The 11,578-nt window shown below is 42.3% G+C and overlaps 1 protein-coding gene across 30 annotated transcripts in view; it reads right to left on the bottom strand.

The window, feature by feature from the left end:
- The window catches only part of LOC116941622 (dystonin-like), a 263,899-nt gene that overhangs the window by 79,201 nt on the left and 173,120 nt on the right, over positions 1–11,578 (bottom strand). For 27 of the 30 annotated variants that reach the window (XM_076066562.1, XM_076066563.1, XM_076066566.1 and 24 more), the window contains 4 exons: positions 5,864–9,802; positions 3,496–3,654; positions 1,992–2,080; positions 978–1,101 (listed from right to left, as the gene is read on the bottom strand). In XM_076066562.1, the coding sequence (XP_075922677.1) occupies positions 978–1,101; positions 1,992–2,080; positions 3,496–3,654; positions 5,864–9,802 (4,311 nt within the window). The remainder of the gene's footprint in view (positions 1–977; positions 1,102–1,991; positions 2,081–3,495; positions 3,655–5,863; positions 9,803–11,578) is intronic. The other 3 variants (XM_076066574.1, XM_076066575.1, XM_076066559.1) reach the window with 2 other exon arrangements.

The following is an 11,578-nucleotide window of genomic DNA, read 5'->3' as shown; positions in this document are numbered from 1 at the left end:
GGAACAATAGCAACATAAATACGTGATTAAGCAGCAAAAATAGTCATTCAAACTGCCAAAAAATATGCAATTGATATAAATGAATGCGAAAAGCCGAAAGGCAGCTGTAAAGCAAGTAAAAAATAATGTAAAATTGACAACGTATGTACTTACCAAAACAAAAGGATGTCACACAAGCAGTGCAAGCATTTTTGTCAAGGGTCAATGCCAACAGCATGACAGGTGAAAGGGGATAAGGAAGCTGGTCCAGCATGCTTCTTTAGAACTCACAACACAATGGCTTTGTGACACAGAAGCATCAGTTAGTTAACGGCAAGTAAAAAAAATGTTAACTTGAACCTCGAGACTCGATGTGGAGACACACACAGACGCTTTGTTGTTCTTTGCAAACACACGAGACGTAACTTTGTTAAAGTTCAGAACCATGCTGTGCATGTTTATGGCAAGCCATACGATGTACTCGTGAAGGTAAGTAAAACACCAGTGCCCTGCTGTGTGTTATTTTCTGCTTCCAGTGCAAGGTGGCGGTACTTGAATACAAATATCCCAATGGTGCAGCGGTGGTAGTAGCAGGTGATTCACGACACGGATTTACTTTTTTCGCCTGTATTGTTGCAATTTGAATTCCGCTTAAAATGTAAGGACCCATACTGGTATGCAATTCAAAATAAATTCACAAAAAAACACACGCATATAACAGGATTAAAACCTATGGTGCAATAACCCCACTACCATGCACGTCTATAAAGGATAGCAATGTAACACATTAAAAAACACACAAAAATGAACGAGCTGAGCATGCACGCATCAACAAAAAACACACGTTAAGGCGCAACCAAAAAACAATGACCATTCGACATTCCGTTTAATGAAAATGCAGCGTTAAAAAAATACATCATCGCATTAATGTCTGAAACGCAACACGACCATGCTGTCTCGTGCCAACCCAGTATCGCCGAGACCGAGCAACACGCTACCTTGCGCTGCGCTTCCTTGTGAAGCTGTTGCAACTCCTCTGCCGACTGCTCGCACAGCTGCTGGTAGGTTTGCTTGAGGTTGTTAAGCTTGGCCTGAATTTCGGCCTTCTGTTCTTCTGATAGCCTTCATGCAGAGCACAGTAAAAAGCAGTTTTTAGTTGTTGTTCCCCAACGGCAAGTTAATTGTGCAATTAGTGATATGTATATATGAATCGGAAAAACACCAAAAATCGTTTGAGCTCAGATAATGCCCCACCAAACTGAACCCAAACCTGGAACGCAGAGTGGTATTGTGCACTGCACTGTGCACCTGGGCCACCAAAGTTCGATTGCCTTCATAGAAAATAAGTTATGCATGCGTGAAGTGCAATGTATTCTGACCTCTCTTGAGCAAAGAGGCATGGATTATTAAAGTCCAGTAGAACCCCTCTTAACGACGGTAATTGGTTCCATGAAACCGGTCGTTAAGTGATTTGGTCATTAAGTGATACATGTTAAAGGCTTAATTTGTACCGATAGCATCGCAAGTTACCATTTTTCGCCAATAACACTTACTTTGTAATATTTAAACAATGGGTATTAATACATAAAGATACTAACAACATTCATACTCTTTGGTTCTTTCGGTAAAGTCACGTAGTTAGACTTTACCGAAATAACCAAAGAGTATGGAGTCTTGCAGTCACGAAAGCTTCAAATAAAGAACTAACAACATTATGAATACATACCATTAAAATAAACATTGTTAATCAATGCAATACATTTTGATTTAAAGCTTTCGTGACTGCAGGGATTCATATTCTTGGTTCTTTCGGTAAATTCACGTAGAAGGGAAAAAATAAAATGTATTTTTATTATTTTATTGTTTCCCTTCTACGTGACTTTACCGAAAGAACCAAGAATAATCAAAGCAATAATTAACATGTACTGTACCTACAACAGCCCGCCGTTAACAGGGGTGGTCGTTAACAGGGGTTCTACTGTATAATCACCATGCAACACGTGGACACTCACTTGCTGCCATGTTGAGCCAAAAACAACTCCGTCTGTCGAATGGCCTCAGCAACGGCATCCTTCTGGGAGGACAGCTGGTCAACCAAACTCTGAAAGAATGGAGCAAAATGTGAGAGTTCATTAGCAAGGACAAAGATTAATCGAAATGCAATTGTAATGATTATAGATTATACAGCATTTACGTAGAGACGCATGTAGAGTTTGTTCAAAATACTGAGAATACAGTGTTTTTTTTAAAGATTACTGGGAAGTGCCATGTGTTCTAAGTGCGTAAAAAAGGGCCTGATAATTACTACCATTTTGGCAAATATCGTGAAAATTATTAAATATTTGACATTTTTATTCTGTATGTGCATTTATTATATACCATTGCTGGATGAAGGTCTACCTACATCTTTCGGTCATGGGGGGGGGGGGGGGGGGGGAGTTGTTTGACCATACTTCCTCACGTTGTTCATTGTGGGTCGGTGAAGGGAGGCCAGGACTGGCTCATGACTACCATCGCCACTCTAGTCGTGACCGGGAATCGAACTCAGACGACAGGGTTCGTGGTGCAGTTTGCTAACCACTGTATCACCGCTCCACCCTTATCTCTCTATATAAGGGCGGATAAAGCACTAGCTTTGTAGCCCGAACACAGTGAGATAACATTGTGGTTAAGGCCATTCTTGAGAAGGGCCACTGTCGAAATATGTTACTTATTTCAGGCCAATGGTGGGGAGGGGGGGGATCAAGGTATCAATTAAAATCGTTCTAAAGCTCATGATGCATCGGATCGTCTTGTGCAGATTTAGTTCACGTGGGCCCCTGCAACCACTAAAGGTGCCACAGTGCAAAACGATGTGAGAACAAAAGCGTGATTCTTCAATCAAATTGTGCCCCCTACTCAAGACGAACCGAATCACCAGGATTCTGCATAATTACAGCATATTTTACACATTTAAAACTTGTGGACGTGTTCGCTAATGTTGAAGGTGCTTAAAGCCATTTACAACTGATGCTTCTACACCACCGCCAAAGCAATGCTTTACTGTTCTTGTCAACTTACATATCTATGCATTGCAATTCGGAATATTGGATAATCCGGCAAGGCCAGAGCCTTGATATGTGTCGAATTAACAAGGGTTTACTGTATGTAGAACTTATTTCGCACAATATGGAAAGGTGGTCACAAATGACACCTGCTTGTTATGGCGTTCTTGGCTGCCGAGGGGACATGTTGTCGGCAAATGGCAGTGCAGCATAATGCATATTGTACTGTATTACACCCCAACGTATGTGCTCCCCGCCTTCAACAACCAGCAGCTGACCAACAGGGCGAAGTATGGCCGAACAACTCGCACGACCTGCACGGCGTGGGGGCGGCCCTCATCCGTCAGTGCGATGAATTCACGTGAAGGGATACGCACATGCACATAAGTACGTACGTACGTACGCAAGAGTTTTGCGCGCGCATCAAACAAATGTCGCGCAATCACGAAACATTTTATCGCATCCTCCTCACCTGCTGCTCATTGCAGCTCTGGTCCAGCAGCTCAGAGCCGGGGCTGAGGCCACTGGACTGCGCTCGTCTGCTCTGGAGATTCTCGCCAATGCCCGACACCCACGAGAGAAGCTCGTCCACCTTTGACAGGTGACCTTCTCTGGACTGTTCCAGGGACGTCTGGGTGGGCGGTGAGGAAGCCGAGAATGCGGTTAGTGGCGCAAATTTTTTTTAAAAAAAATTGTACGTGCAATTTTTTTCATGGTCGTCACATTTCAACGTCAAAACACCAACGTCTCAAGGTGGTATTCTTGGTTCTTTTGAAGTCACGTAGAAGGGAAACAATAAAATATAAAAAATATAAATTGCGATTTAAAGCTTTCGTGACTGCAGGGATTCATCTTTCCATTCTACGTGACTTTACCGAAAGAACCAAAAAAATAAAAATATAAAACAATAAAACGCTCACGATGTTTCGACTGCAACACAAGCAATCATCATCAGGTGTGAAAACCACAACAAAGAAAATTTGAGTGCTTGTGTTGCAGTCGAAACGTCGTGAGAATTGCATTGTTTTATATTCGTATTATTTTATTGTTTCCCTTCTACGTGACTTCACCGAAAGAACCAAGAATATGAATCCCTGCAGTCACGAAACACTTTAAATCAAAAGTCTCAAGGTGGTGTGAAGCTGGCAATTGAAAATACAAGCACGGCGCATGCAGCGTTCAACGCAGTTGTTGCGAAAGTGTCGAGACTGTACGGTGCTACAGTTATATGTTCAGGAAGGTTTTATGTTTGCAATGACTTTTATGTACGATGCCAGGGAAATATAATTTGCATACTTGTAACACCGTAGAGTAACACTTTCAAATATAACGCTGAGCATGCATACCAAGCAGCTGCACAACTCGTATTTTTGGCCATAAAACTGGAATTTTATTCGATAATTCTCCACAGATAATACAAAGGGAGTGCGAAAGGCATAGCACAACATATTGGGCACTACACCTCGTTAGCAGATGGGAAATATCCAATAGATAAAATGAAAAATTTGTATAAAAAGCCTTTGCATATCTTAAAAGTTGTTGCAGCTTGGTAATGCACTTTGAGCAAGATTAACACACCCTACTTTAGATATAGCACACACACACATTCAGAGCATCACCACCATTAAACACCAACAAACTCTCATCATCAACGGAAGCAAAACGTTCCAAGAATTTAAGCGATGCAAAAAAATTCACTTGACATTTTGGCTCATGCCAGTTTTGTGTTTTACTTGTCAAAACGTTGACATTTTCATCATTTGGTTAAGTACGGATGTAAAAAAAAATACGTAAGGCACATCCCGATAAAGTGAATACACGTGTGGATGAATACAGACTTAAACAAGTTGCTGCTGTCACAGTTTTGTACAAAATTCTCACCAACCACACTGCCCCACAGACCTCCAGGCCACGCTTCCACCCCCATATGAAAGACGCCGTGCCACGCGATTCTGCACAACCCTGTCAAGTCACGCCCCTAGCCCACCAGTTGCCAGAACATGCTCCCTGGGTAGAAGCTTCCTTCAATATGCTGTCCGGATATGGTATGGAAATGCCTCCCTGAACACATTGTTGGCAAAATCACCGATTCTGGTCTTCAGGCCTTCAAATGCCGAGCACACACGTGGATATCTCCCAAATTTACCACACGCCTTGTAGGGACTATTAAGTCGTTGAGATGCAGTACACCAATGATCATGCCGATTAGAAGTACTAATGTGTGATGTGTCTGTTGTTCACAATTACACCCAATTAAAAACATCCAATACAACGCTGACACTAGACACTGGATAGCCCCAACGTTGAGATTAAAAGTGAAAGTTGCGGCTAGCTTTGCTTTAGGAGCTGAATGCCAAGATATGTTCGCACAATAGGTTTGGCTCTTTAAGTGATACAAGTACACACACACAGGTTTGTTTCAACATTGTACTCCACACATATGTTGAGCACTGGTTTTAATTTTAAAAAAACACTGCACAAAGCTTAGTGGCTAGAGAGGGACAGCAGGGATGGAGATGACCTTGAAAGTGAAACCACAGCAAGGAAAAACAGAAGATATTGCATAGAAGCACCCAAACCAAGTGTATTTCCAGGAGAGAAATAAAAGTAAAATTTTACACAAATATTCAAATGAAGGACTGTAACTGAATGCGTTGCTTCCATGCACATAGTTATTGCTAATATACATTTATAAAATTAGATTGGATGCTACACATTTACAGGGCACATACCTCAAATAATGTTTTTCCCTTTGTTTGTTAATGAATACATAATAATGCGCAAAGTATCACAAAGTGATTATTAAACCGATAACATAGGCAGCTTTGAGTGCTACGCACCACACTGCAAGATGCTTGAGCTTTCGGGCTGTTATCACAGGAGAGGTCATCATCATCGCTGTCCCCTAGCAGTGTCTTGTCCAGCCCAAAGTACACAGCAACCCCATTGCGAGGGCACTCTACCAGGTCATTCTGTGGCACCAAGCAGCCTTGCTCCTTCTGCCACCGTTGTGCCCAGGAGAAATTGTAGAAGCTGTTCTCAGACATTGAAGGCTTCTCCCCTTTGTCGTGTTCAAAATAAGGTCCTTTTTCACTTTGTGGAACATCCTCAATTTTCTGGGGGGTTCCGGTGACATTTTTCCCTTCTTGGTTGTACAATTCACTTTCGCAGATGTCGAGAGGAGCACATAGTTCATCTTCATGATGGTTTGAAGCCTTAATGCCTAGGCCTTCGTCAGAATAAACACACTTTAAATTCTGTGTTGATGGAGATGTAGTTTTGGAGCCACTTACATTTTCATATGATAAACTTTCTACACCAAGGATGTTTACTACGTCTGTGATTGTGGTGATGACATTTGCTTTGGTTGGCTGTGCCATATAATCAGCCAAACTTCCAGAAGAATAAACTACTGATGTGACATTTATTTTCGAACTGCCAAAATCAGTATCGGACATCTTATTTGGAGACCCTGGTGGTGACTTTTTCAAAATATAGTAAGTTACATTTTCATGATCTTTAACTTCCGCATTATGTTTTTCAGGATGGGTAAGGTAATCGTGTCCATGGTGATACTCTATTAATTGCTCAGGTGTATTCCCAAGCATGGACCCATCGACGTGTCCATGGGAAATGGCATCGCTAGACAAAGGAGGGGATCGATATGTTCCAGCTGAATTAGACAAGTTGGCACTGCTGTCTGTCGCCTTTACTTTGTGTGAAGCACCATCGCAGGAAGGGTGGAGGGATCGGCTGGAATCTGACTCGGTAACGTGCATCATCATTTCGGGAGCCTCCGTGTCCGAGAGCAATTTAGAACTCTCAGACACGGAGCCCACCCCTAAAAAATGATCGGACTCGTTAGAAAGCATCGTAGGAGAAGTCGCAACCCTCTGACCTGAACTAAAACCAGTCTGACCAGAAAATGTATGAGTGCTAAACCCTGTGCCATGGCCACCACTGTCAACAGAACTTGAACTTGAGCCAAAGAAAAAAGCGCTTCCAAAGCTCGAGCTAGACCCACCAGACACAGCAATGGCCTGCTGGGCCGACACTCCCAAGCTGGTCAGCGTAGAAGCTTCGAGGAACCTTAAGCCAGTCGGGGCGTCTATCTTGGAACGGTCCATCGCCTCCTTGTAGGATATTTTTGCTTTTGTTTTCGGGCAAATCATGTATTTTGCGTAAGTGTTCACATTGCGCAATTTCTTGACCATTACCTCGCTAATTGTGCCCTTCCGAAGAGCTTCATCAATTGGCACTCGGCCTTTTATACCAGGTTCAATGAGGCCTCCTGTTAAGTACTGCACCTCAAGATATCTCTGCCCTGCCTCAGTATACAAGGAACCTTTTTTCATAGCCTGCGCTGTGGAAATTACTGTTTTATTACGGGAATCTTCAAATCCTTTGAACGCCTTCTCAGCGAGTTGAAGCCTTTCTTTCATTATTTTATCAATAAGATTCTTTTCAACTGCTTTATCAAGGGAATATCTCTGACCTGTTGCTGGATCTATGATTCCCCCAGTGCATGCCTGAGCCTCAAATAGCTTTTGACCCGTTGATCCATCGACTAAATGTCTCTTCATTGCTTCTTTGATGGTAATGTTTTCCTTTTCGTGAAGATCCAAAATTCCTGCGACTGGCGTGGTTTCCTCTGTGGGGTCACTGAATGAACACAAGCTGCCAGATTCCACAAACACAGCACTACCGCCAGTTTGTGGTGATCTTGGAGATGATGGTTGGACTTCATGCATAGGCGTGCTTGCACTCAGCATACCGGCCAATTCTGAGACGGAAATAGATCCTTCCTTGTACTGTTTAAAGCTAGCCTCGGTTAATACGCCTTTCGCAAGTGCATCATCAACGTTGAACTCTTTTCCGGATCTGCTGTCCATCAAAAGAGTGGAGACACTGCCGTCTGGCATTATTGTTACAGTTTCCTTCCACTCACCTTCTTGTTCTGTGAGCTTAAAATATGTGTGCACATCAATGAAACCTTTTCGGTATGCCTCATACACAGTCATTTCTCTCTTTGTATCGGGATCTATGATAATGATCTTACGGGTCCGTAAAGATGATTTGGACGAGGGCCTCCTGTCCTTTTCCTTTTCTTTCACCGGAAGCAGGGAGAAACCAAATTCTGAATCGCACACACATTTGCCCAACAGGTCTTTGTAACTGATTTTGTCATCCGTGTCTGGGTCATGAAAACCTTTGACTTGCTCGCCAACGCCTGACAAAGTCCGGAACATATCCGTGTCTATGACATTGTGCTCATAAGCCATTTTCAGAGGTAGGCGAATGCTTGCCTGTGGCTCAATTATACCACCTGTAGCCGCCTGTACCTCCAACAAATTAACAGCCATAACCTTCAAATCGGGTCTTTTCTGTAATACCCTCTGCAGTGTCAGCATTTTCCCCGTGAGCATATCAGTAAAGCCTGTTGCCATTTTCTCAGCAGTGAGCAGCTTTTCGCGAAATTCAGAGCCAACCAACCCCTTCCTGAAGGCCTCATCTACCGTCAGCATGCCATTGTTAGCCGGGTCTAATATGTAGCCAGTGGCAGCCTGAGCCTCGAGCAATTCTAAGGCAGTGGTCGGGCTTATAATCCCTCGCTTCATTGCACTGTAAATGCCCACCTTTTCATTCGTGGACTCAACAAGGATCCCAGCAATTCCACCGCCGCTCTGTAATTGGGATTTCAGAGACTGCGATATTTCCTTGAGGGTCACCGTCCCCTGCAAGACCTGAGAAGCTTTTGCCTCGCTTAGCAATCCCGCGTTAATCAGTGCCTCCAGGCTAACTGGGCGTCTCACTCCTTGGACGCCGATTAGCTTTTTCCTGTCAATCTTCGGACCCTTGCCCTCAATAATTTCTATGATTATGATGATAATTGTCTCCACGGTTGTGACACCTTTCTTGTAGGATGCCTTTAGCTCCCTCCTCTTTCCTTCTGAAATAATACTGGAATTAAGGATCTCCCAAATTGAAAGGGTTTTTCCTGCCAACACACCGGACGGAATGGTTAAAAATGGTTTCTTAAGAGCAATTTCCATTTGGTATTCGGTGTATGTCTGTATTACAGTTTTGCCCGAGGCGCCAAGGAGCGTCGCTGCAACCTGGCTGTATTTCTCGCCAGCGCTTTGTTGCTGCTCGCTTGTTTGGCGACTGCTGTTGTTGCTTTCTGTTTGAGTGATACCTGACCTAGTTATAGTGACATTGCTCTCGGCGACCTTGTCGGTCTTCATGGTCAGCTTCTGCAGAGCCTCCATCTCCCGTTTTTTGTTCTGCTCTAACTTTTCAAGCTCGAGCTTCCTCTCTTTTTCTAGACGCTGCATGTCCAATTTCTTCTGCTCCTCCAAAACCCGCTGCTGGTGCTCCAAGTCCCGGAGTCTCTGCTGCAACAGTCGGTTCTCCCCTTCCCATCTGCGCTTCTCCTCGTCAGACTTTTTCTTCTCCATCTCCATCAGCTCCTTCTGCTTCTGCTGTATTTCCGTCTCACTCTTCCTCTGCCTTCTCATGCCCTCCTCAATTTGCGCACGCAGATTCCTGTTCTCTTCCTCCTGCTGCCTTCTCTGCCGTGTCTCGGCCATCAGCAAGGCCTTGGCCTTGTTGAGCTCCTCCTCGTACATCTGTTCCAGCTTTCCTTTTTCCTCGTCGAGAAGCTTCTGCTTCATTAAGAGCGTCTCCCTCTCAGTCTTGTGCTTAAAGGCTTCTTCCTCAATTTTCTTGTGCAGCACCTGAGACTCGTGAGATATTTGCGACTCGTCTAATTTAGTCCTCTGCGGGGAAAAAAAATTGGCAAGACATATTTTTGTCAGGCCAAGGTTTCAAAATGCTTTTTACCCATGGCTCTTTCCCAGCAGGCAAGCTCTGTGGCTTTGATCAAGCATGCATATTGTAAATAGGGAGCAGTAGTGTTTCTGAAATATGTATATGAGGGGAATCTAGAAAACATTAATATTTTTAAGACAATAATTACATGCTACTTTAGTTTAGCTTAAAAGCGTGATTTAAAAAAATATTATTGCATAGCATCCCAATAACATGCAACGTTAGGTCAATGCTGGTTGACACTGGGCCAACGTTGGTCCAATGTCAACCAACATTGGCCCAACATTTGCATGTCTATTGCAATACATGATATTTAAATAGACTGCATATTTTAGTATATTACCTTTAAAATTCTAAGAACGGTATAATCAAATATGGTTAGCTGTACTTTACGAACATGCAAATAAATATAGATGAAAGTGATTATATGCACTACATATAATACAACTGAAAGAAGCCATGGGATTCATCATGTTAAAGAGAGCATGCATAAAATATATTGCTTTACACATAAGGGCTTACATGACTACACTCCATGTTTTTTGTATATTATGACATTTTAAATATATAGAAATCTACAATAACAGGTAGAGGTCCTTTGTATTCAGAATGACAGAAGGTAAAAGGAGAAAAGTCAGGGTTTTGAAAACAAATAATGGATCGTAAGCTTACCAAATACAGAATAAAGTGTTTTGTTGAGAAACCAGAATGAGGAAATAGAATATATAAATAGTAAAATAATTCCAGCGGAAGGCATGGATTTTCCAGAAAAGCTACAGCCACCAAGCAGAAAATAACTACAAAAAATAAAACCTTCAGGGGATATAACAAAACTGCATGTGTATAGAATACTGTTATATCCTGCGTCGTTAAAACTGCGAGGTATGATACAAAATTAAGCACCCACCACCAAGACAGAAAATTACAAAAAGTCAGTATTTTTAACGCACACGTTACTTTTTTGCCACATTCGTAAGACCCATTTGTCCAGCTTGTTTGCTTTCTTTTCTTTTTGAACAAGTGTGGTTAATTTGTAATAAAACAGTGGGGTATAAGATAGCTGGGGAAGTGAAAAACTGGCTTAGCCAAGGACATTATTAACACGTTTGAATTGCATCGTGCTTGTCACACAAGTGCCGCGCCCACGGTAGGAAGTAATTATGATGTGGCAAAACTGTTAGTAGCCTTGGGACACAAATCTTTGGTTCATGCATCCTGCAAGGGTTGTGCACAAACACAGATATTTTTTCCTTTTTTTACCACCACCACCACCAATGTTTCCCGGAAAAAAAAGTTGATAGGACAGAAAAGTTTTGAAAGGGAATACATTCAGACCTGTACATGTTTGCCTTTTTTTTCTAAATTGGGATTGTGTAAATGAATGTGGGCTACCAATAATATTAATACATTAAAACGCATTACCTTTCTCAAATAAGTTGGCAATTACTTCCACGTAATTGTGGTAAGAGTGCATTTTGCATGATTAATAATTGCATATATTCTTTAGAATAATTGCTAAATTATCAGACATTATCTGTCCCACAAATGTTATGAACATAGGAATAATCCCACTATATTAAAAATATATCCTCTACTGATACAGTAACACACTGTCGAAAAACAATCCCATGTTACTAAATTACATGCCAATTATTAAAAAATGTCATAATTATTCTGAGACACCCTATGCGCGACTTAGGCGAAACTGCCAGTGCGATGGGCAT

The sequence above is a fragment of the Petromyzon marinus genome, chromosome 12 (assembly GCF_048934315.1).
Source record: "Petromyzon marinus isolate PM22_M1 ecotype Great Lakes invasive population chromosome 12, UKy_Petmar_22M1.pri1.0, whole genome shotgun sequence".
Lineage (NCBI taxonomy): Eukaryota > Metazoa > Chordata > Hyperoartia > Petromyzontiformes > Petromyzontidae > Petromyzon > Petromyzon marinus.
Note: the sequence above shows the minus strand (reverse complement) of the source record. Positions and strands in the feature narration are given on the sequence as shown.